Source organism: Cordyceps militaris (genome assembly GCF_000225605.1).
Source record: "Cordyceps militaris CM01 unplaced genomic scaffold CCM_S00005, whole genome shotgun sequence".
Lineage (NCBI taxonomy): Eukaryota > Fungi > Ascomycota > Sordariomycetes > Hypocreales > Cordycipitaceae > Cordyceps > Cordyceps militaris.
This window is the reverse complement of record NW_006271973.1, coordinates 1923768-1947273: the sequence shown is the minus strand read 5'-3', so window position 1 is coordinate 1947273 and position 23506 is coordinate 1923768. Positions and strand designations below refer to the sequence as shown.

The window sequence follows — 23506 nt, the reverse complement described above, 5'->3', positions numbered from 1 at the left end:
TTCTTTTTCCTGGTCGATTTCGCTACTACGCCTTGTTATTTTTTGGGTCATTTGCTGGAAATCGTTTTATAATTGCTATATTCCAACATGGGCAGACTCATCAAGAACCACTGGGCACGCCTGATTATGCTGACGGCAGCTACCTGTAAGTGTTGGACCTTTGAATCAAACCTCTACAGAGAGAGAGAGAACCTCTACAGAGAGAGAGAGAACCTCTACAGAGAGAGAGAGAGAGACAAATATGAAAGCTAACACACACCACCATAGACCAAATCGCCGCTGCTGTCGAAGGCTTCCTCTGGCCCAAAATCTTTTGGGACTTTGCCACCAAGAACCTCGACGGCGCCGTCAAGCCTATCCCCGTCCTCCAACTCCTCAACCTCTTCTTCGGCATCGGCATGCTCGCCCTCGAATGGCCCCTCGGCGTCGTTGCCGGCAGCAGCCTGCACCGCTCCCTCGAGTTCCGCCTCATCTTCCTACCTCTCACCATTCTCGCCTCGGTTCTCATGTACCAGTCCACCAACCCGGCCATTTACTACCTCATTGGCATGGGCGCCTATTTCTGGGCTTATAGTGAAGGCGAGGTACGTCTTCTTCTTCTTCTTCTTCTTCTTCTTCTTCTTTCTTTTTGCCAAGACTAACACCCTTTCTTCTTCCTTCAGATTATTTGCGCCAAACCTTGGACGCTGCCCCAGCGCATGCCGCGCAACGGCCTCTCACGAGCATGATTTTGTTTTCAACATCTTTTGACTATGGCTTTCAATGCGTTTCACAATTATACAACCTTTTTGGACTTGTTGTCCAATTTATCAAGGATCTTGCATTTTCCCGGCGTTTTACTTTTCTGGTCGATAGCGGGCAACTCTTGCCGAGTCTTGGGCGTATCTGTAGACGGCAAATGTGCGAGCAGTGTACCTACCTACCTAGTTACAGTTACAGCGTGAGACCTGCCTACAGGTCAAACCAAAATTTTCTTCATTTCTCCGCCTCTTTACTCTCTTCTCCTCTCTCTCTATCTATCTTCTTTATTTCTCTTCCTCGTCACCGTTTCAGCAGCAGCGTGACCACTCCCGTCTCTTCCGTCACCTGCTGACAGTTGGACTATACTCCGCTCTCAGCGCCTACTTGAAACAAGCCCTGCCTCAACTTCGTCACACCACAATCATGCCAACCACGTTAGCGCGGCCCGCAAAGCTTGGCCTCATCGTTGCTCACCCATCTTTTATGACAAATGAATCCCCTTGTCATCTTAATCGCTGCTTTTATTTCTTCCACGCAACTGCATAGTCGAATGTAGCACAAGCGCTGCACACGCTCATCACGCGCCTAAATGTGGAAACATCATAAAAATACATTATTTAGCCCCTCCTACAAAACAACTGACCTCGCCAGCATTTCCCCAACCGTCTATAGAGACGCCTCGCCCCACGGGCTCTCATGTTTACTGTCGCCTAGTGAGCGGTCATGGCGCCTTTGGAGTCGTTCTTTTGTCCTTGGCGCGCTGGCATCTGTTACCAAGAGAGTCAGTCCGGTTCCACGTTCCTTCTTGCCTTTTATTTTATTGAAAGTCTTACCTCAGACTGTTGCAGGTTTCCCTTGTCAAGAATCTTCTTAATCACCTCATCCTCATTCTCCGTGTCAAACTCGGTGGCGAGAATGTTGTTGGGGGCCGCGTCGAGCTGGCCCTGGGCGCCATGCCTAGAAAACCCCGTTAGCATGTGAGTCTAAGGCTGAGGACTCCCGAGACCTACTTGTTGGTGACGAAGATCTTGAACGAAGAGATGAAGTGAGCCATGGGAATGCTCTTGTCAGTCTTCCACTTGTTGTACGTCTCGACATCATCAATGAAAATGATGAAGTCGTCGTGGTTGCCCTTGTAGTGGCACTTGGTCTGGAGGGTTTCGCCGCGAGTCATCTTGACGGTGTTGTTGCTGAGGGATGTCGCGTGATACGCTGGGGTATAATGCCGTGTTTGGTACTTGTAGGTTGTTGGTAAGATAATGTGGGAGATGATTGTTTAGCTCGCACACTAGACGAAAAGAGGGATGGAATTGATGAATAGGATGAAGAAACTGCTAAACCTGCCGGCAACAAGATGCATTTATAGAGCTGAAAGCTTGCTCGAGCGGGGGAGCTCCTTCCAAGCGTCGACGTCATCGTGATTGCTAGGGTGGGACCCTGAGATGCCACCACTGCATTAGGACAAGTACCCTTGCACACATTTTAGCCTCTGAGATACTTACCTGACAGCCCCGCCAAGGACTGCACCGCTCAGGTTGCTCAAACTGCCTGCAACACAACGTCATCATCCTCACAGTACCCTCACTCGCCAGGGTCAAGTACATCAATCAGACCCCTGTCCCGCACAGCCATGTTTTCTGGGTAGAAGATGGTGGAAGAAGCCGCGGAGAATACCCGCTCCTCGGCGTGCTAATTGCTATTCTAATTCGCTAGTGTACAACGTTCATCTGTTCAAATCTCCAGCTCCAGCTCCAGCTCCAGACCTCATCCAAAGATGCCACGAAGACTACGGCCGCTGCAGTCCCGCTCTCCCCGCCAAAGACCCCGAACGCTCTTCTCGGCTGTCTTGTCCGACCTACCCAACCGCGTCTTGAGCGACCTGGACCTGTATGCTTTTCCCTCATTCAGCTTTAGCTTGAGACTGGATTTCGAGTCGGCGTCGCCTTCGTCACTCGCATCACCGTCTCTCGAAAAGGTATCTGACCGTGCTCGTTGCTTCGTCCCGCTAGCCTTTCTACTAATGGAATTCGCAAATCCTGATGCCCCAAATTTCCGCATAACAGACGACGCCGACACCCTCATCAGCTGTTCTGGCCGCAATCGTGTTGACATGCCGGGAAAGGGCAGCGCCTAACGGCTCCAGACATCCGACACCAACACTTCGAGGCGGGCCCTCTCGCTGCGCTCAGGAGCGAGAACCAGAGCTCTCTGAGTTGAAAGAAGAGATTGGGACCGGTTAATCGGCAATGTAGGCGAAGTGCTATCCTTGACACTTGTATTCTTTAAAATGACTTGGTTATGCGGCAGTCTCGCACCCAGCGTAGTAGCGCGATGAATCGAGATGCGCCGTGCAACCGACCCTGACTCGTTAGCACAGGTCACCAATCTCCGCATGAGCTATTTACCTGGTTTTCCAAAAACGGATCCAAAGCCCTTGATATCTAATGCTAAAGTGGTGTATGCATCGACAGCGCCTTCGTCCTCGTCCTTGACGCTGCTTGCGAGGTGTTCTCGCCATTCTGACTCCTCCCGTGCTGTACAGGCCGTCATAATGAGCTCGTATAGTTGATGATCGCATTCAAATACTATTTTCCAAGAAAAGGGGGCAGTATGGCATTGTAAGCCTACAAAGTTAGCTCTAGCCACCTTCGGAGGGAAAGAACCTACCTCGTCCATCATCAGTCTCTTCCAGTTTAGCTTTGTGAATATTGATACACGCTTTAATATCGTAAACGGCATCCACTTTTCCCGCAGTGGCAAGGCAAAATACATCTCTGTACAGCAGACATATCATGTACATGCCATCGATAGCTCGGGGTCCTTGCCAACAGACATGCAGCACCCCGCAGAGTCGAATTTGGCCGAATGAACGAATGTGGCTCTTTGAAGAGGAATCCAATTGCTGAATTATTAGCGCGGGCTAATGAAGAGAACTGAAGACATACCCTTCCAGGAAAGGCAAGTCGGTCCTGCAAAATCCATGTCTGCGCTAGCCGGGTTTTGGTGCTTGCATCATCGGTAGCTTTGTTGATAATGCAGGTGGCTTCACGGAGGCGAATAAGAGAGCCCTCGACCTCCATGTGAGAATTGGGGCAGTCACACACAGGTGTGTTCTTGAGGAGCTCGGCAAACAGTAACGGGTATCGACAGACGCGTTGTATGGGCTGGGTGGTCAGTTTTGTCCGGGAAACATTCTAGACCATACTTACTTTGATCATCAAGTCATGAAGGGTATACGACTTCCTCATTCCACGTTGTCTGATGGGGTGTAGTGTAGACGCCAAGGCCTCGATGCCCTTGCGACTTTGGCTCGCGTCTGGTATACTCTGGAGCATTTTCTCGTGTCGCGCCCCGTATTCTTCATACACAAAAAATCGCTTGACCTGTTTTTAAATTAAAAAAGTACCAATTGAGAGTTGACTTTGGATACACACCTTTTGAGAAAAGATTTTGGCCACTTGGGCAGCAGTCTGGGGATCAGCTAGCATGTCTGTTCGCCCAAGGTCAACGCTGGTCCATCGTCGGTGGCCCTTGGGCCCAGAATCGGCGTATGAATATTCAGAAAACGGGACAGCGCGGTGGAGTTCTCCCAAAATCTCGTCATGCAAGCGAAGAATTTCGGAAAGATTTCGGTGGAGGGCTAAGCGGAGTGATTCGTGGTCGGGACAGGCAGCAAACGTCGTCACATATACATTCAACAACAGCCGGATATCTCCCGCGTAGCTTTCTTCTGTTTGGATCAGCTCCTCGAGTATACGTCGGCGACGAAGGGCTCTTTCGATGGAAGACCTGTCTGCTGGCGTGATACGTCCTGTGCTCTCTTCCGAGGATCTCCCCATCGGCGTGCGGATAGATCGCCCACTAGATCTTGCGATCCTTGTGCTTGATATACTGACAGTGGCACTTTTGACGCCCGCCACGAATCCAAAAGAAGAGCCAGATGAAGAATCCCGATGAATAAGCTGTGGCCTCCCATTCAGGTCAACTAAAAAGGCAGGCTTTTCAGCAGCTAGAAGGTGCCGTTGGATGGTGCGTCGACGGAGAGAGGACATCCATCTTGAGAATCTGCGAACGGGTTGCATGGTAACAATTTGGCTTGCATTGTCAGAGCTGAGTCGAGACAATGCGTCTTGATAGAAATCTTCGCTATCCGTTGATTCTGGTAATGCAATTGATTGCGGTTCGCAGTCTTGGCCAAAGCTGCAGTGGCACCGTTCTTCGAGGGAGGATTCACTGGACGGCTTGGTTTCGTCTGAGGGGCTCTCAAGTGAGGAGTCTGAAGAAGTCATTGTCGCCCAAGAAAAACAAGATTCAAAAAAGCCCCAAAAAGCCAAAATTGCGCGTCCCAGACTGCAGGGGATGGGTGATGCAACTGGCGGCCACGATGAGGACGGGGCGTCGGGGGGCTGCCCCGAGAGACGATGTGAAGGCGCTGGTGGTTGGTGGCCAAGGAAGGAAGACGCTGTATTAGGGTCGGCCAGGCAGCGATGCAGGTGCAGCTGCATTTACAAATAGGCACCTTACCCACCAGTATTGATGCATCTTGCATGGGGATCTCTGCCACATCTAGCAACTCGCATATTTTTCGTTCGTCCGCAACTACGTTAAGCAGTACAAGCAGTACTGTTCGGTTACTCCCGAGAGAGTTCTCTGCCGAACCTAACTAATAAGCCACCTGTGGCTATTCGCTGCTATGTAGCCAGGACGGGATTGGCGGGGATGATCTTGCGGTTGGCCTTTATTAGCAGGCGGATCCCCAGCCACAGGCACCTCCAAGCCAACACACAGGTTTTCCCGGCATCCTTCCAGGCCCTTCCAGGCACTTTAGCCCCGCACCGCCACCAAGCGCACAAACGGTTAGCGCATTCGGCCTTGTCTGCGCGAGGCCAACGAGGGTGGGCCATCTCATTGGTCAAGCTCCAAGCTCAAACGAACACGTACAGCACTTTCTTGGGGTCAACTTTGGGCGACAAAAAGTCGAAGAAACTACTACATACACAGCCACGTGGGGCATGCAGCCTGACAAATCCCGGGCATCTCACACTTCCAAACACCAGTTCTCTGCTTCTTTCCTTGTTCATCGTCTGTCAGTCTCTGATTCATTCGTTTACGTCAAAGGCAGCTACTTCAATTGGCCCTGAGCCAAACACGACGTATCCCCAAACCCGCTGACCATCCCACTCGTCTGCGACACAAACACCATGGAGAACGCCTTTGCCACACCCATCAAGAAGGTGCTCGCCAACTTCAATGTCAATGACCACGACGGTCTGACTGACAAGCAAGTTGACGAGCTCCGCGCCAAATATGGTCGCAACTGTACGCCGATTTCCCCCAAATCCGTCTCATCGCCGCGCCGTACTGACCATCGCAGCGATCCCCGAGGAGCCGCCCACTCCTCTGTGGGAGCTTATTCTTGAGCAGTTCAAGGACCAGCTGGTATTGATTCTTCTCGGCTCCGCCGCTGTCTCCTTTGTTCTCGCTCTCTTGGAAGACGAGGGCGGTTGGAGTGCCTTTGTTGACCCTGCTGTTGTGAGTATCAATCCCCGGGTCTGCGCCAAGCCAAGCTAATGTTCAGATCCTCACCATTCTCATCCTCAACGCCGTCGTCGGTGTCTCGCAAGAGAGCAGCGCCGAGAAAGCCATCGCCGCCCTCCAGGAATACTCTGCCAACGAAGCAAACGTCATCCGAAACGGTGGCCACGTGTCGCGCGTCAAGGCCGACTACTTGGTCCCCGGTGATATCATATCTGTCCATGTTGGCGACCGCATCCCCGCCGATTGCCGTGTAATTGCTATCGAAAGTAACAGCTTTGCCGTCGACCAGGCCATTCTCACCGGTGAAAGTGAGAGTGTTGGTAAGGATGGCGACGCCGTCATCAAGGACGCCAAGGCCGTGCTCCAGGACCAGGTCAACATGCTCTTCTCTGGCACTACCGTTGTTGTCGGCCGCGCTCGCGCTGTTGTTGCCCTGACTGGTTCCAATACTGCCATTGGTGACATTCATGAGTCAATTACTGCTCAGATTTCCGAGCCTACGCCTCTCAAGCAGAAGCTCAACGATTTTGGCGACAATCTCGCCAAGGTCATTACCGTCATCTGCATCCTCGTTTGGCTCATCAACATTCCCAACTTCAACGACCCCAGTCACGGAAGCTGGACCAAGGGCGCCATCTACTACCTCAAGATCGCTGTCTCCCTCGGTGTCGCCGCCATCCCCGAAGGTCTTGCCGTTGTTATTACCACCTGTCTCGCTCTTGGTACCCGCAAGATGGCCGCCAAAAATGCCGTAGTTCGCAGTCTGCCCTCCGTTGAGACTCTTGGTAGCTGCAGCGTTATTTGCTCCGACAAGACCGGAACTCTCACCACCAACCAGATGAGCGTCAACAAGATTGTCTATCTCAACGACGCTGGCAAGGACCTGATTGAGCTCGATGTTGAGGGCACAACCTTTTCTCCCCGAGGCAACATCCGAAGTAACGGCAAGGTCGTTACTAACCTGACTGAAACTTCGAGCACCATTCAGCAAATGGCCGAAGTGGGTGCTCTCTGTAACGATTCCCACCTTGCCTATGATGAGAAGACCGGCAACTATTCGAGTGTTGGCGAGCCTACCGAGGGTGCTCTCCGCGTACTTGTTGAAAAGCTCGGTCCTGTGGCTCCTGCTGGCACCGATGTCCACCAGGCACTTCACTACGCCAGCGCAAACTTTGAAGAAGAACTCCCTGTCATCTCCACCTTTGAATTCTCTCGCGATCGCAAGAGCATGTCTGTCATTGTTGCCGACGGTAAGAAGAAGAAGCTTCTCGTCAAGGGTGCTCCCGAGTCCATCATTGATCGCTGCACTCAGGCCACTGTGGGTGCCGATGGCAAGCGTGTTCCCCTCACTAGCAATATTTCCGAGATTCTAATGAAGGAGGTTGTCGACTATGGTAACCGTGGCTTGCGCATTATTGCCCTTGCTAGCATCGACGACGTCTCCAAGAACCGCCTTGCCTCCACCGCCAAGTCTAACGAACAATACGCTGAGCTCGAGCAAGACATGACTTTCCTCGGTCTTGTTGGTATGCTTGATCCTCCTCGTCCAGAAGTTCCCCGGTCTGTCCAGCATTGCAAGGCTGCCGGTATTCGCATCATCGTTATCACCGGTGATAACCGCAACACTGCCGAGAGCATTTGCCGACAGATTGGTGTTTTCGGTGAGAACGAAGATCTCACTGGCAAGAGCTACACTGGCCGCGAGTTTGACAACCTCAGCCCCGGCGAGCAGCTCGAGGCTGCTAAGCGCGCTTCCCTCTTCTCTCGTGTTGAGCCTGGTCACAAGTCCCGTCTGGTTGATCTGCTCCAATCTCTCGGTGAGGTCGTTGCCATGACTGGTGACGGTGTCAACGATGCCCCTGCTCTGAAAAAGGCTGATATTGGTGTTGCCATGGGCTCTGGCACTGATGTCGCCAAGTTGGCTGCCGACATGGTACTCGCTGACAGCAACTTTGCCACGATCGAGGTCGCCATCGAGGAGGGTCGTTCCATCTACAACAACACCCAGCAGTTTATCCGCTACCTTATCTCTTCCAACATTGGTGAAGTTGTCTCCATTTTCCTCACTGCTGCACTTGGTATGCCCGAGGCTCTGATTCCTGTTCAGCTTCTCTGGGTCAACCTGGTGACCGATGGTCTTCCTGCCACTGCTCTCTCGTTCAACCCTCCTGACAATGACATTATGAAGCGCCAGCCTCGCAAGAGAGACGAGAAGCTCATCGGTGGGTGGCTGTTCTTCCGCTACCTGGTTATCGGTACCTACGTAGGTCTGGCCACTGTTGCTGGCTACGCCTGGTGGTTCATGTACTACCCCGCTGGCCCCCAGATCACCTTCTCGCAGCTTTCACGCTTCCACCACTGCTCGACTGATTTCCCCGAGATCGGCTGCCAGATGTTCTCCAACGACATGGCGAAGTCAGGGTCTACCGTATCCCTTTCTATCCTGGTTACGATTGAAATGTTCAACGCCATGAACGCTCTTTCATCAAGCGAGTCCTTGTTGACCCTGCCGCTGTGGAAGAACATGATGCTCGTCTACGCCATTACTCTGTCGATGGCTTTACACTTTGCTCTGCTCTACACTCCTGTCTTGCAGACGCTGTTTGCTATTCTGCCCCTCAACTGGGCCGAGTGGAAGGCTGTGGTTGTTATCAGTGCCCCTGTCATGTAAGTTTTCAGATTTCCTCCAGCATTGACAGATTTGCTAACTTGTTTAGTCTTCTCGACGAGATTCTCAAGTTTGTTGAGCGCCAGTATTTTACGCAAACGATCGCTCCAGTGGCTGAAAAAGCGCCCAAGAAGGACCTGTAAACATAGACTAGCATGAGCTGGACATAGACAGTGACACATTAGTAGAATATAAAAGTCTTTGAATATCTATTCGTACATGCTCTAATCCTGGCGGCCCTTTAGTAACCTCTTGGTAATCTTGCCCTTTTCAATAATGTACACGTGTGCACCCCAACCAGACAAAGCATCTCTATCAACGGCACACAACAGCGCCTGCGAAATGGTCTCGAAAAGCGCATCGGGTTCCTAAGTTGTTAGTGGTGTTCAAAGCGCAGCATTTCCAAAGCATCAACGTACCAGGTCAGGCTCGTATAGACCCTCGCACATGCCAAAGAGCTGGTCCGAGGCCGTACCGGCGACAATGAAGTCCTTGGCAAAGTCGATGCAGCCAATGCTGTCAAAGCCGCAGATGAATGGTTTCCCCGTCTTGGGGTCGAGGCCGGCGACGACCGGAGAGATAAAGTAGGGGCCAAAGCGGCGCTCGTAGAGCGACGAGGAGACGAGGTTGGCAAAGGTGCGCGGGGCAATGTCACGCTCCTCGCGCAGGCGGTACATGTTGACCTTGTAGCGGAAGAGGTCGCTGACGGTGCTGACGTCGGTGGCGAGGCCGGTCAGGCCGAGGAAGACGTCGCCGTACTGGAAGATTTTGGGAAAGTTGTTGGACACAGTCAGGGCTTGGAGGCCGAGGCGGAGATCGCAGGCGATGGCGACGCAGTCCTTGCCAACCATGGCGACGCAGGCACCGCCATCTGTCGAGCGTTAGTACAGTTTTGATTGGTATTGTGGCGATAGGGGGTAGTGGGAGGAGTTGAGAGGCATCGAGGAGTCGGTTTAACTGACTGATTGAGAATGGGGACGACTGATGGGCCACGATGGTTAGCGATATCAATCCAGTGACGACCTGACTGCAAACAAGAGCTTACCATGGCGTCTTTATCTGAAGGAAGTGTAGGTGGGTGTGGAAACGCGAACCCAGTATGTCGCACTGAAGGAGATGGCAGACGTGGGCAGTCTGCGCGGTGCGAACTGGATTGATGAGCAGAGAGAAATGGAGGTTGGATAGAAGCTCTCGCGGAATGGTGTAGCTAGAGCCTCCCCCGATATGCCTGGCCAAGTTAGTTAGCACAGGTAGCGCAAGGCAACACGACTGGCGCGGCCAGACCGGCAAATCCCCGCCTAAACCAACCACGTAAGCAGGCGCGGCGTACTCGCTGCTGCCTGTGAACCGGAAAACCGCTGGTACAGCGCTGAAGGCCGCTATAATTCTCAGCGGGCTACGATTGCCCCCAGTTGCCAGAGAGCCAAGCTTGTACTCCATTCAGCCACTACTAATTAACCCCACGCCAAGCTCGCAGCTGCCTGCGGATTGTTCGAGAAGATTACCACGGCTTACCGTTGCAATCTGCCAGCGTTGCTTTTTGCTTGAACCTTTGCAGCATACATTGTCGCGATATCCGTCGATTTTCGATTTGTTTAGCCTCACACAGCTACCATGGCGTCGCATGTCGTGGTCATCGGCTCGGACCTACGCCGTGCCACCATCAAAGTCACCCCAGGCACATATCTAATAGACATTTTGCAGGAGGCCTGCAAAAAGCTCAACATCTCGAGCGACAAATACATACTCAAGTAAGGCGGCCCCTCCCGAGATGCAAATGTCACCCCCTCATTCGCTCACACGTCTCCAGGCACAAGCAAAAAACCGTTGACCTCACCGTTCCCTTTCGCACCACGGGCCTCGTCGGGGGCGCCAAGCTCGAGCTCGTCCAAAAGTCCAACACGCCGTCCGCTGTGCAGATTGGCCTGCAGCTGCCGCAGCCCGAGGCCAAGGAGATCCCCGGCGGGCGCCTCATCAAGAAGCTGCCGTCGGACCTGACGCTCTGGGGCGTGCTGCGGCAGCTGGAGAGCGGCGATGCGAGCGCGGGGCGCAACATCAACATTACGGCGCGGGGGGTCGCGCGGACGAGCGGCGCGGACGGCGTGGCCTCGGGCGCTGGTCAGCTATACTACGAGACGCCCGTGCTCAACATCATGGGCCGCGACTACACGACGTTTGCCGACTTTCAGAAGACGCTGGCCCAGCTGGGGCACAACTCGGGTAGCGTGTTGATTCGCCTGTCGTTTAAGACGACGGACCAGACGCTGTTTGAAGCCATGGAGCAGATTGGTCAGTTCTTCAAGGACACGAGGGGGGAACCGACGGCGCCTGCGCCGCCAGAGCCACCGGCAGCCGAGGAGGCGCCGGCTGCACAGCTGCCAGATACGCAGGTGCCGGATACGCCCATGGCCGAGGTACCACCGCCTGCCCAAGAACCGCTAGACGCAGCACCGGCGGCCGCTCCCGCTTTCAAGTCAGACGACCCGTACGAGCCTGCCGGTATCTACCTGGCACCCTCTAATAGTACACCGGCCGCGGCGCTGGCACCAGCCGCGGAGTCTGACTTCACACCCACCATTGCGCACGCCAAGCTGCACCAGAGCCTGCTGCTACAAAGCTCCCGCAACAAGCGCCTCCCCTCCGACAAGGAGATTGAAGCCAAGGCCGCCGACCACCAGGCGCGTCTCGCCTCGATCAAGTCGGTGCTCGTCAAGGTGCGCTTCCCGGACAACACGAGCAGCGACTGGCACGTCGACCACGCCGCTACCGGCGCCTTTCTTCACGCCGCGGTCCGGCGCGTCATGGCGGACCCGGCGCTGCCGTTTCGCCTCGTGCTGCCGGGGAGCGTCGGGAAGCATGCCATCAGGGACGACGCCGGCCCCAAGCACAGCCTCATCGCGGGGTACAAGCTCCAGGGCCGGGTGCTGGTCAACCTGGTGTGGGACGACGCGGTGTCGCCGGCGCAGCGCCAGAAGCCGTTTTTGAGAGCCAATGTTGCCGAGCAGGGACAGGCGATCAAGGTGCCTGAGATGCCCGAGTACGAGGTGGAGGAGCCGGCGCCGGCGCCCAAGGCGGAGAGCAGCGAGACGAAGAAGTCGGGGGATGGCAACGGAGGCTCCAAAGTGCCCAAGTGGTTTAAGCTAGGCAAGAAATAAGCAAAGCATGTATGCATATGGCGGCGTTTTGATTCTGGTAGACGATTTACACGAGATTCATTCAAGATTACAGTGTTTAACATGATCACATGAATATAACAAAGATGACTCAGGATAGATCGTGAAAGTGGTAGTATTCAGCGCATGTCTTCTGTACAATGCGGCGGATGCCACCTAGCTCGGCCGAACTCGATCCTCGTTCGTCTGAGCTGTCGTTTTTGTTGTAAATCCCAAAATGAAAATCCCACGCCGTTACAGTTTTAAAAAAGGTTCATTTCATATGCTTCCGGGCTTTTTTTTTTCGGTGGTGTCGGTGCGGCAACCCCTGGAGAACAAACCTTCTCCATGGGCGCGTTTCCCGTCGTCCTTGCGTTCATCTCTCCATCGTCTCACGGTCATGAGCAGAGGAAATTTAATGAGCGGTACGGCGGGAGTCGGCAATGACGGCCTGGAGCTCGTCGACCTTTCTCTTGGCACGGCCAAAGGTACCGAGCTGATTGTGATGGTTAGCAACTCTGGGTCGGGCACACGAAGGGGACTAGGGGAAAAAAAAAACGCACCCTCTTCTTGGCGAGCTTGCGGGCGCGCTTGTCGCGCGAGTTGCGGAGGAGCTCAATGACGCGGCGCTCGTAGGGAGCGAGGCCAGCAACCTCCTTGACGACCTCGCGGACAAAGGCGGTGCGCTTGCTCAGGTGGCCCTTGGTGCGGGAGACGCGGGGCTTGACGACACGAGCAGTGGTCTTCTATATCCGGTGGAAAGAAAAATTCGAATGTCAGCGTCCATCGTCTGCAAGAGTGGTCACTCTCGTGAAGAAGAGCTCCTTTTTTTTCCGGTTCTTTGCAGAGATCCTCCACGAGGTGAGATCATGACAAAACACGTACGTGACCCTTGTTGAGGCCAACGGCGAGGCCGGTCTTAGCAGTGGCTTCCTTGGCCATTGTGTATAATTATTCCGTCGGTTCGGTTGGCGGATTGTCGAAGGAAGTTTGTCGTCGGTCGGTGGGTTGAGAAGGATTTCGAGGGACCAGCCTGGGCAACTGGAAATTCACTGGTTGGTGTGGGGCCGAGAGATTTTTCGCAGTTGTGCGTCACGTGCGCAGGGTAAGCGAGTGGTTTGTGTGGTGAAATGGCACGCTAGACAGTTATCTTAGCGCTATCAGGTATCGATAGTGCCGTATCGGGTTCAGCGAGGTGTTGTTGGTGCCGAGCCAACAGCGAAACTGCACAAGCAGAGCTGAGAGGAGATTTGGTCATTTCAAAGATACAAAACTGCAATTGTTAGGCCACCATCGATTTTGGTCGAATGTCTAAAATTTTGAATGCCCATGAAATAACTGTGTCTCTTCCTATGATTCTATCAATTTGCCAGTAAATAGTCAACCCCCGAACGAGCTGAACAGAGAAGTATCGCAAAGTTGCCCATATGTCATCCGAGTATTTAATTTGGATTTCAATTATGACTTTCGTGTCGGCGCATGTGAGCCGTATCAGAGGTTTCGCGTTAAAAACAGTTACAATAGGCCATACAGCCGCTGAAGTATAGTAGAAGGTAACGTTGCACTCCAGTACACCTCGTAAGCTTCCCTGGGAAGACGTTTCGCAATGTCCCTGCATCAGTGGCTTTTTTCTTCTCGAGAACGGTATTGATTCCCAAGCTAGGAATGCAAGACAGGTTGCGTTGAGTCACAGCCGCCACATGCAATGTCCATGGTTCAAAACGGCTGTGAATGGCCAATAATTCTTTGATAGCTCCTGCTGTCACGCTTCTCTAGAATCGAGCGGCGGCGTCTAAATTGGTGGGTGACTGTGAGAGTATTGTGTTCTTTCTGGGAACAAATGCTAGTATGAACTTGGCTGGTGCGAGCCCGAAGTGGCTGCAAGTAGCCAGCCAATTCATAGACTTTCTGGAACAGACCTTGCTCGAGTTTGACAAACAAATAGTACCTCGTTTGTACTACTCATTCTATTGGATTTCTGACTCAAACTCCTTTATACCACAGTCTCTAGAGTCGTGTACTACGTCGAGTAGGTAGGACAAGCCTTGTACGCCAGAGACGCAGTAACCCGATAATCACCTCCAGTAGCAGCAGCCATATTAGCAACGCACCATTCACGCCTCTGGGCGCGTCGCTGGCGTGGGAGTGATTCGGCTTTGCCCGTCGCAATATTAGCCTCACGTGGATTCCTCGACACAAAGACGGGAGCCCTAGAGCCGCCGTCACATGGCTGCGCTTTGCAGTCAAGGCGTAGACACATGAGATGAAGCGTAATTTACTGGATCCGGCAAAACCTGCATCACCATTTGCGACAGAATGGAATCTGTTAATCGATAGTGAACACTATTTGTCTATAGTTGCCCGAGGGTTGCCAGACTGGAAATGATCGCAAAGTCTGCCTACCACGCCGGAGCGCTCACTCAGTGAATCAATTGCGAGTACACTGCATTCACTGCTACCAACGGCTCGTGAAACCCATTCTCATTCTCGGTCAAATACTTATACATATGGACGGTACTACCCTCGCAACGCGGGAGCTACCTGGGTACTTACAGCAATGAATATATTTGAGTACAACTTGGCCGGCCAGTTGTTTAAACGGCGCACTTACACACTTTGCATCTTGTCCCACCACCACGAGAAGTTGAAACTGTGCTACAATCCGAATCGGGCCATTCTTTTAGGACCTCGGCACTGGATTCTCGTCCGCCGCAAGGGCTATATATAGACAGCGAACTTCCCATCGAACACCGAACGTTGCATGATCAAGCCGTCGCAAACAAACCACATCTTCTTACAGCACACAGGGCGGCCTCGTCCGCAATGTCGCCCGAGTCCACTCTCGTCTTCGAAGGGGACTATGCCGTGCGCAAGCGCGGCTTCGCGCACCTGCTGCGGATGGAAGTGGAAGCCATCTACTACATCAAGACGCACGTGCCGGTACCCATGCCAGTCCCGACCATCATCGGTTTCTGCCTGGACGAGCAGTCCAAGACGATTGAACGGGTCGAGGAGAACTACATTCGCATGAAAAAGGTGACGGGCCTGCGCCTCGACGCCGCCTGGCCGGGCATGTCGCCGGCCAGCCGCGCGCGCACCTGCCAGCAGCTCCGCGCCTTCCTTGCGCAGGTGCACAAGCTCACCCCTGCGCCCGATACGGCGCAGGTCCGCAGCATCGCCGGCGGCGCGTGCTACAACCACCGCAAGAGCGAGCCGCCGAGCCGCGCGCCGTCCTCGACGTCGGCCGCCGAGTTTCGCCGCCCGTTTCTCTGGCGCGCGTGCCTCGACGTGGCGCAGTTTCAGGACGCGCTGCCGAACCACCTACACGGACGCCGGCCCGAAGCGGCGGAGGCGTTTCGGCGCCGGTTCGCCCTCGTGGACCCTCCGCGGCGCGCGCGGCTTTCGCACGGCGACCTCTCGTGGGCGAATATTTTTGTCGACGAGGCGACGGGCGACGTCACGGGCATCACAGATTGGGAGACGGCGGGGTTCTGGCCCGAGTGGTGGGAGTACTACATGGCGCTGCTGGGACCGCGTGGTGAGCAGCCATGGTGGCGGCAGGTGGTGGCAAGCATCATGACAGAATACCCGATAGAGATGGCCATCATGACGGAGATGGAGGCCATGGTGAGCGAGCTGGCCCGGGACGAGCCAGGATGAGCTTGGAAGAAATAGGTACCAACATTTAGACAGCCAATGAAATTACTATAGATTGAGTATTCAATATTTGGCGCTGACCCTCTTGTACCGCCGCGCCTCTTTGAGCGTCCCGTCCGCCGCGTACGGCGCGTACTTGGTCCACTCGGCCCATCTACTTGGAGTCGTAGCCGCAGAGGCGCTGCCGTACCGGACAAAGACAGGTGCTGGCGTGGTGTCCTCCTGTACATAGGGTATATTGAGCAAAGGCGGGGAGCCAACGTCATCCTCGGGTTCGGATTTAGGAGTCGCTTTTAAGTCAAGAGTGGGCGCTGTATGTGTGTGCATATCTTCCGAGTCGAACTTAAGGGTTGCACTAATGGTCATAGTTCAAATTGATTTTGACGTGTTCACCGAGCGACCGCCCTCGTATCGCTTCTCTGCGTCGGCAAGTTCATAGGTTTCGTACAGCACGTCTTCTTCAAGGCTTGTGCTTGTCATTGTAGAGGGCAGTTAGGACATGAAGCGCCTCACGTCCAGAGTGATAGGGAAATGACAAGCGTCTGGATAGTAAGCCGAGTGTAATGATAGTAAGCGTGGCAACACAGCCTGGGATCATACTGCATGAGATATATCCATCGTGAGGGGGCTATCCTTCCGAGACGACCTTTGGGTGAGGCTATTTTGGCCTACTTCTTGAAGCACACAGCCTGCCTTGGGTCGTGTTTGGGTCGTTCCTCCACACACACTGCAATTGTCAGCCCCGGTCGACGTATTTTGCAGTCGTTTGCCCACAGCCCCGAGAACCCCGGAAAGAGTTCGCACATTGTAAAAGCACGAATACAGCTCAAAAGCATTGTGGGCGGCGATTTTTGACATCGAACAACAAGGAATTCTTGCAGACTGTATTCCCTCGAAGCTGTCATGAGTTGAAGAGACGTTCAACTTCCATCTTCTCCCCACGTTTAAGTGCCTGTGAGGCTGAGCATTCTCGTATCCTCCTGCAGCCACACTGAGATGGAGCTCGGCCATGCTCGGGGACTGACTCTCGGAACGAGCCATTCGTCGCGAGCGGGCAAAGTATTCCGGGACCATAAAGGTGAGGGCGCAATTTGTCATGCGTCACAGTTCAAGCCAATGCATGAGGTGTCTGTCCCATGGCCACCGCTTGCATCCTTGAGAGGCCTCGCTATTCGGAATGACATAATGGCTGTGGTCGGATGCGAGCGGTCTCACAGGTTAACTAGGGAGTGGCCTCACAAATCTGGAAGAATTTCAGGCATGGCCGGCCGTCTCAGACCGGAAGTGCTTGGAAGTCTGGTCGTGCAGTAAATGAACTGGAGCTATACGCTGTGTACCACGTGCCATTTATAGAGCATGATGAGTAGAAATAGTAATGTCGCCATACCATGCACTCAGAGTTTATACTGCAGAAAAAAATCCTGGGCGCAGGGTCTGGTCACACACGTGGAGTGCGGCCTCGCCGATGGACTGCTTGCTCCTCGTGGGACAGCCTTTGTGTTGCGGCCTCAGATGGAGTGATACCGTGTCTCATAGTTTGCACAAAAAGTGTACATGCAGTTCAGGCGAATAACCGTACTGTTGGTATCGTGGCGCTTGTGCGTAGACACCGTTGCGCTGCGGTCGGCTATTCCCGCACAATTGCCGGAGGATCGCGGGTGAGGCGCGGCGTCGATCTAGCTCCCGCAACAGATGGGTTGTAATAGAGTGTTTGGTCTTGAATTATTATAGCTCTTGCTGACTTTCCCATCAAAATATCCGCATGCCATAATTCGCGAGAGCCCTTTGCTTGTAGCAAGATTGTGGCGTGTGGGCTTGTCGAAGGCACCGTCTAATTTGAATTCAGCGAAGGTATGGCAGGCAATAGGGTGGACAGCATGAATACGACGCCGCTGTGACCTCGTTTTGAACTTGGGATGAAAAGCTCGCCGCGCACAAGGGACATTACGTCAATTCAGCCGCTAGCCAGTGAGCGATGGGACCAAACGCATTCACATACATAGACTGCGATCACCGCCTTTCCCATTCCCTTTGAGTCTCAGACCAATGTCCATCAAACTTTATTCGCATTCCACGATGAGAGTAGCCAACGAGACGGAAGCCAAGACTTCCTTGGCTCTCAAGATTGGGCATGCAACAGTCCATGAGTCGAGTTCGCCGCACAACCATCCATCGGGTTGCACGGATAGAGTTAGCCGCCCGCTTTGGGTAATCTATCGGGAATCTCGTGTTGACAATGGGCAATCGCCCCATTCAACTCAGCAGAGCAGCTGGAGGCACGGTGGCAGTGCTGTTTGCTTCTTGGGTGCTCAGGCCCGCCTCGTTCCCGCACGAGTAAAATAGGTACGCAATGTCTCGGTGGAACGGGGGGCCTAACGTTCTGGCTGGTATGTAGTTGGTTCGTTATTCGTAACTAGTTGCCTTGGAAGAAAAAGAGGGCAGAAGAACCAGGACCACCAAAAGATGAAACAAGGGGATCGGCAGTGATGGTTGGATGGTTGGATGGTTGTGTTGGGTAGCAAAGTTTATCAGGGGCGGGTGCTTGTTCGTTCCTTGGTCAATGGTCAATGGTCAATGGTCAATGGTCGGCAACATGTGGAACCTGCCCTTCAAGGCAACACCTTTAAATGCCCTTGCTTCGCTGTTTCTCTACCATTCGTTGTACGAGAAGCATCCTCCAACCCGAATTTTTCCAAACACTCCATCTACATCAACCAAAATGCGTCTCAGTCTCGCCGTCGCCGCCGCGCTGCCCCTCGCCGCCACCGCCTACACGGCGCACCCGATGCTGCTCAAGGCCGCCGCCCAGCAGAACTGCGACCTGCCGCAGCAGTTCAAGATTCGCGATTTTGCCGGGCAGGCCAACGGCACCGCCGACGCGTCCGCCCCGACCTTTTTCACCTTTTCCTACGCCGACGCGGCCACCAAAGTCGAGACGACGTGCCAGCTCAATGCTACCTCCAAGTCGACGTCGCCCGCAGGCCTGACGCCGCGCTTCGCCTGCGAGAACCGTGACGTAAAGTTCATCTGGGAGCAGAACAAGCAGCAGCTGGCCATTATCGAGCGAGCGTGCCCATCCCCTCAAGGGTTCGTTTTCTTGTCCGCTTTGGATTGTCGAAAAGAAAAACTAACAAATTTTTTTTTTTGCAGAACGCCGCTCTACGAGGCAACCGGCACCATCTTCATCTCGGCGCCGTGCAAGGGTGGCGTATGTGCCGCCAACGCCACAGAGTACACGGGCAACTTTACCAGCCTCCAGCCTGTGCGGGACCCGACCAGCTTCAAGATGGCGTATGAAATGATGCAAATGGAATAAACGACACGACTTGTATGAATAAAAATTGATAGACTTTTTTTTTTTAACAACTTCAATTCCACACACAACATTATGCAGTGGCGCCCTCCGCGCCGTTCTTTTTTAACGTCTTGGGATGGCGCTAGCCCCCGGATTCTAGCTAGGCCCACCTGAAGCCCAACGCCTCGTGATCGTGCATTTTGTCCACAGGTTGTCTCCAACCACCTGCGCTTCACTCTCCTCCCCCTTTAACACAATCATCTTCCATCCTACAGTGACGGCGGGCCATCAGTGTAGCTAAGAATGTGGCTCATCCTGCTGGCGTGCTTGCTGCACGCCGCCGGCGCCACGCCCCAGGCGCCCGGTGTGTCGGCTGACTTGTTTGCCTCGCTTGAGCGCCTAGCCCGGCTCGTCGACATTTCCTACTGTATCGGCAGCACGGGTATCAGCGAGCCCTTCAACTGCCTCTCGCGTTGCGCCGAGTTCCCCAACGTCACCCTGTCCACGACGTGGAGCACCGGTCTCTTCATGACCGACAGCTGCGGCTACGTTGCCGTCGATGAGACCCCGGCCGACCCCAGCCTCGCCATCGACTCGCACGGGGCCATCATCGTCGCCTTTCGCGGCACCTACAGCATCGCCGACACAGTCGTGGACCTCAGCACCGTGCCACAGAAGTACGTGCCGTATCCTTCGCCAGGCGACGGGCCTGCGCACAAGTGCACCAACTGTACCGTCCACATGGGCTTCTACAAGGCCTGGCAGACCGCCAAGGAGTCGGTCATTTCCGAAATTGTCCAGCTACGGAGAATACACCCGTCCAAGCCGATCCATCTTATTGGCCATAGTCTTGGAGGTGCAGTGGCGTGTCTGGCAGCCCTCGAGCTGAAGACAAACATAGGCCTAGACAATCTTGTCGTCACGACATTTGGCGAGCCGCGTGTGGGTAACGATGGGCTCGTTGATTTTATCAATCGCGTATTCGACTTGAACGACGAGACCGACTTGGAAAGGCGCTCCTACCGACGCTTGACGCACACAAACGACCCTGTCCCGCTGCTGCCACCTGGAGAATGGGGATATATGTCGCACGCTGGCGAGATTCACATTACAAAGTCTCAACTTTCCCCGGCTGGAGAAGACTTGCAGTTATGCAAGGGCAACCACGACAAAAAATGCAGCGCCGGGCAGGACAGCACTTCCGAGAGCCTGGCGCGCTTGACCGAGTTTTATCAAAGCTTCGCGCGTAGTCAGTTGGAGAAACGGACCTTTCCCACGCGGCTCAAGTTATGGCAGCTATTTTTCGCGCACCGAGATTACTTTTGGAGGCTGGGACTCTGTTTTCCAGGTGGCGATCCGTTTGACTGGGGTCGCGGCAAGACGTCCGAGTTGGACGCTGTTGAACTGGAAGCGGAAAACCAAGAGCTGTAGCTTAATGTGGGTAATACACATCAGGAGCAGCTGCGGCTGTGGCGTCCGTGACTACGACGGTCAAGCGGTGGTAGTTTGTATGTATCAACAGACATGATAAGAAGAATAATTAATGAGTCGTCTTCGTGAATGGCTGCAGGACCTTCGCGTGGCATGCGGAGCCGGCGCGCCTCGAAATGATTTAGGTGTCAACAACATTTAAGAGAACAAACTATTGGCGCGCTGGTGGGACCCAAGTGAGGGGAAACTGAATCACGACGGATGATGCACCTCTTCTGTTTTCCGTGCTGCCAGCACGTGCGGGGAGTGGCCTGAACTGTAGCTGTGATTACAGGGCGGTTTGGCTGGAATTGTGACGGCATCACATGGTCGTGAGATGGTGCTCGTTGGTCAAGGCGGGGTCAAGGGTTGGAGGGGAGGGTGTCGGGAAAAGTCGTGATGCAGGTTAGTTATTGGATGCGAGGGCCAGGGCTGACAGACAGGTACTGGAGACTTGGCGGCGCGCCGGGAGGACGAAGCCCAAGAGAGGGGGTGCAGGGCCACTGGTAGGCGCTGGGGCGGCAGGGAGGAGTTGATAGAAGTGAAGCAACTGGTCGACGATGGCCACTAGTCATGGTGGAGTGGCAGTGCTGGTGAAACTAGACAAAGGCCACGAGGAAAGGGAAGAGACGAGAAGATAGGCTCAAGGCAGCCATCTTGTGTGACGGGAAGCGTCGTCACATTCCGGGCGGTGCTGAATCGTTGGTTGGGAGGGGGCAAGCAAAGGCTGACGAGGTGTTTGCTGTATCAGAGTGAGGGCTTATTAAAGCTACCCCGCGATGTTGCGACGTGTGTATGTAGGCGGCCGGACAAGCAGCAGCCAGGCAGAATACCTACGGAAGCTCAACATGACAGGGGAAAAAAAAGGGATACACAAGGCACAGACAAAACGGCAAGGACATAGTTACACACTCCTTGAGTCAAACCCATGCAAGCAAGCCGACATTCAATGTACGGATGCTGCGGCCTGGGTCCGGGGCCATGACCGCCACGTCAACAGACGAGGTATTTCCTTGGTGTGGTCCCTGCGAAAGAATACCTGGTGATTGGACCACGCGGAGAATGGAAGGGAGGTGAAGCGTATCGAGCTTTTTTTTCTTTCTTCGCTGAAGCGGGGGTGAAAAAAAAACTCCACTGCAGCTGGCCTGCTGCCACTGCCCAGTTGGACACTGGCCAGGCTCGTTGTGGGCGTTTCTAGTGGGAAACAATGCCTGCTGATGAAACCCACTGCAGACACCTGCTGGCAACCCGATAACAGGCTTCACTGTTCACTGCTTCGTGGCAACCTGCTTCAGCCAGCAGACATTGGTCCTTGGTTCCCCTCTCTCCTCCCTCTCCGCTGCCGCCCCCCCCAGCGCCTAAAACCCAAGTCCAAATCTACCACTTATCCACATCAAAATATCAACACCTCTTCTTTCATCTACATTCCCCCATTCTCCCCCTAGTCGTTTTTTGACGTCGTATCTTCTTCCCTCTTCTCTCTCCTGTTCCAGCCGACTGCGCTCTTTACTTTATTGCATATCTCGAGACCAACCACCCTTTCGTTCAAAATGGCTACTGAGGTATGACCACTCCGTTTGCGCTTCCCTGTCCCCTCCTCCACCGCCCCAAAGGCCCCTATCCGTTCAATGCCCCGAGCCAACACAGGCCGGCATCTCTCGATGCTGCCCATGGCCGCTCCGAGCATCCCCATCATCCTTCTCTGATCTCGTGCTAACTCGTTTTTTCCAGCGTGAAAGGTTTGCCCTCCTCCGGCCCCGCCGCCACCATGGTCGCCTCAAGAGCGCACACAACTAACGCCCTCCAACAGCAAGACCTTCCTCGCCCGCCTCTGCGAGCAGGCCGAGCGCTACGATGAGATGGTCACCTACATGAAGGAGGTGGCCAAGATTGGCGGCGAGCTCACCGTCGACGAGCGCAACCTGCTCTCCGTCGCCTACAAGAACGTTGTCGGCACCCGCCGTGCCTCGTGGCGCATCATCTCCTCCATTGAGCAGAAGGAGGAGTCTAAGGGCACCGACAAGCACGTCCCTACCATCAAGGACTACCGCCAGAAGATCGAGACCGAGCTCGAGAAGGTCTGCCAGGATGTCCTTGACGTTCTTGACGAGAGCCTTATTCCGAATTCCGCCACTGGCGAGTCCAAGGTCTTCTACCACAAGATGTGCGTAATCCAAAATTTTGATCGAAACCTGTTGCAACCGTGAAATCATCACTAACATCCCCACAGGAAGGGTGACTACCACCGCTACCTTGCCGAGTTTGCCTCTGGCGAGAAGCGCAAGGTTGCTGCCACCGCTGCCCACGATGCTTACAAGGTGAGCTATCCCCTCAACCCCTCTTTCGCCCGGTCCAAACTAACAGCCGCAGAACGCTACCGACGTGGCCCAGACTGAGCTCACACCCACTCACCCCATCCGCCTGGGTCTTGCCCTTAACTTCTCCGTCTTCTACTATGAGATTCTCAACTCGCCCGACCGTGCTTGCCACCTCGCCAAGCAGGCCTTTGACGATGCCATTGCCGAGCTCGACTCATTGTCCGAGGAGTCGTACCGCGACAGCACTCTTATTATGCAACTTCTCCGTGATAACCTGACCCTGTGGACCTCTTCTGACACGGCCGACGCCGAGGCCAGCGCCGATGCCCCCAAGAAGGACGAGGCCGCCGCCCCCGCCGCCCCCGCCGAGGCCGAGAAGCCTGCCGAGGAGGCTACGACTGACGCGGCCGCCACTACCACTGCCCCTGCCTCCTAAATGCACCCCATCTGTGGCCGGACTGAAACGGTGCAGTTGACTCACGAAGAAACGGGTTGGCTGGTGCGTTTGCTTTTTTTGCAAATGGGGGGGTAGAATTTATTACGGTTTCGGCCTGGGAGAGAAACACGACCGTTTCTCGCGCCTCACTGCGTCGGCAGTCATGGCAAAAAATACAAAGATGCCCGCCATGGTCGTGGGTATTTTGTTCTTTTTTTCCCACTATGGCTG

At 54.3% G+C, this 23506-nt stretch overlaps 13 protein-coding genes across 13 annotated transcripts; 8 read left to right on the top strand and 5 right to left on the bottom strand.

The window, feature by feature from the left end:
* Positions 1 to 87: 87 nt before the first annotated feature.
* On the top strand, positions 88 to 728 carry CCM_06970 (uncharacterized protein; the record flags this gene model as incomplete). Its single annotated transcript, XM_006672108.1, has 3 exons — positions 88 to 145; positions 268 to 584; positions 663 to 728. 3 exons carry the CDS (start codon positions 88 to 90, stop codon positions 726 to 728), a joined length of 441 nt encoding a protein of 146 aa, XP_006672171.1.
* Positions 729 to 1451: 723 nt separating this feature from the next.
* Positions 1452 to 1915, bottom strand: CCM_06969 (RNA binding protein, putative; the record flags this gene model as incomplete). Its single annotated transcript, XM_006672107.1, has 3 exons — positions 1452 to 1508; positions 1575 to 1698; positions 1752 to 1915. 3 exons carry the CDS (start codon positions 1913 to 1915, stop codon positions 1452 to 1454), a joined length of 345 nt encoding a protein of 114 aa, XP_006672170.1.
* A 956-nt stretch (positions 1916 to 2871) lies between these two features.
* On the bottom strand, positions 2872 to 5283 carry CCM_06968 (Rho guanyl nucleotide exchange factor; the record flags this gene model as incomplete). Its single annotated transcript, XM_006672106.1, has 7 exons — positions 2872 to 3101; positions 3147 to 3326; positions 3409 to 3643; positions 3687 to 3905; positions 3951 to 4124; positions 4176 to 4806; positions 5261 to 5283. 7 exons carry the CDS (start codon positions 5281 to 5283, stop codon positions 2872 to 2874), a joined length of 1692 nt encoding a protein of 563 aa, XP_006672169.1.
* Positions 5284 to 5942: 659 nt separating this feature from the next.
* On the top strand, positions 5943 to 9090 carry CCM_06967 (calcium-transporting ATPase; the record flags this gene model as incomplete). The annotated part of the gene is made up of 4 exons (XM_006672105.1): positions 5943 to 6060; positions 6116 to 6273; positions 6320 to 8946; positions 8997 to 9090. 4 exons carry the CDS (start codon positions 5943 to 5945, stop codon positions 9088 to 9090), a joined length of 2997 nt encoding a protein of 998 aa, XP_006672168.1.
* Positions 9091 to 9171: 81 nt separating this feature from the next.
* CCM_06966 (proteasome component PUP3) lies at positions 9172 to 9798 on the bottom strand (the record flags this gene model as incomplete). Its single annotated transcript, XM_006672104.1, has 2 exons — positions 9172 to 9315; positions 9367 to 9798. The coding sequence occupies 2 exons, from the start codon at positions 9796 to 9798 to the stop codon at positions 9172 to 9174; spliced, it is 576 nt and encodes a 191-aa protein (XP_006672167.1).
* Positions 9799 to 10561: 763 nt separating this feature from the next.
* CCM_06965 (UBX domain protein, putative) lies at positions 10562 to 12102 on the top strand (the record flags this gene model as incomplete). The annotated part of the gene is made up of 2 exons (XM_006672103.1): positions 10562 to 10698; positions 10758 to 12102. 2 exons carry the CDS (start codon positions 10562 to 10564, stop codon positions 12100 to 12102), a joined length of 1482 nt encoding a protein of 493 aa, XP_006672166.1.
* Positions 12103 to 12514: 412 nt separating this feature from the next.
* On the bottom strand, positions 12515 to 13041 carry CCM_06964 (60S ribosomal protein L36 (TRP36); the record flags this gene model as incomplete). The annotated part of the gene is made up of 3 exons (XM_006672102.1): positions 12515 to 12595; positions 12663 to 12845; positions 12985 to 13041. The coding sequence occupies 3 exons, from the start codon at positions 13039 to 13041 to the stop codon at positions 12515 to 12517; spliced, it is 321 nt and encodes a 106-aa protein (XP_006672165.1).
* A 1881-nt stretch (positions 13042 to 14922) lies between these two features.
* CCM_06963 (Protein kinase-like domain) lies at positions 14923 to 15759 on the top strand (the record flags this gene model as incomplete). Its single annotated transcript, XM_006672101.1, has 1 exon — positions 14923 to 15759. One exon carries the CDS (start codon positions 14923 to 14925, stop codon positions 15757 to 15759), a length of 837 nt encoding a protein of 278 aa, XP_006672164.1.
* A 60-nt stretch (positions 15760 to 15819) lies between these two features.
* CCM_06962 (uncharacterized protein) lies at positions 15820 to 16122 on the bottom strand (the record flags this gene model as incomplete). Its single annotated transcript, XM_006672100.1, has 1 exon — positions 15820 to 16122. The coding sequence occupies one exon, from the start codon at positions 16120 to 16122 to the stop codon at positions 15820 to 15822; it is 303 nt and encodes a 100-aa protein (XP_006672163.1).
* A 1680-nt stretch (positions 16123 to 17802) lies between these two features.
* CCM_06961 (uncharacterized protein) lies at positions 17803 to 18099 on the top strand (the record flags this gene model as incomplete). The annotated part of the gene is made up of 1 exon (XM_006672099.1): positions 17803 to 18099. One exon carries the CDS (start codon positions 17803 to 17805, stop codon positions 18097 to 18099), a length of 297 nt encoding a protein of 98 aa, XP_006672162.1.
* Positions 18100 to 18475: 376 nt separating this feature from the next.
* CCM_06960 (uncharacterized protein) lies at positions 18476 to 19072 on the top strand (the record flags this gene model as incomplete). The annotated part of the gene is made up of 2 exons (XM_006672098.1): positions 18476 to 18843; positions 18907 to 19072. The coding sequence occupies 2 exons, from the start codon at positions 18476 to 18478 to the stop codon at positions 19070 to 19072; spliced, it is 534 nt and encodes a 177-aa protein (XP_006672161.1).
* A 282-nt stretch (positions 19073 to 19354) lies between these two features.
* Positions 19355 to 20482, top strand: CCM_06959 (extracellular triacylglycerol lipase, putative; the record flags this gene model as incomplete). Its single annotated transcript, XM_006672097.1, has 1 exon — positions 19355 to 20482. One exon carries the CDS (start codon positions 19355 to 19357, stop codon positions 20480 to 20482), a length of 1128 nt encoding a protein of 375 aa, XP_006672160.1.
* Positions 20483 to 22071: 1589 nt separating this feature from the next.
* On the top strand, positions 22072 to 23275 carry CCM_06958 (14-3-3 protein; the record flags this gene model as incomplete). The annotated part of the gene is made up of 4 exons (XM_006672096.1): positions 22072 to 22083; positions 22261 to 22685; positions 22752 to 22839; positions 22886 to 23275. 4 exons carry the CDS (start codon positions 22072 to 22074, stop codon positions 23273 to 23275), a joined length of 915 nt encoding a protein of 304 aa, XP_006672159.1.
* Positions 23276 to 23506: the final 231 nt, after the last annotated feature.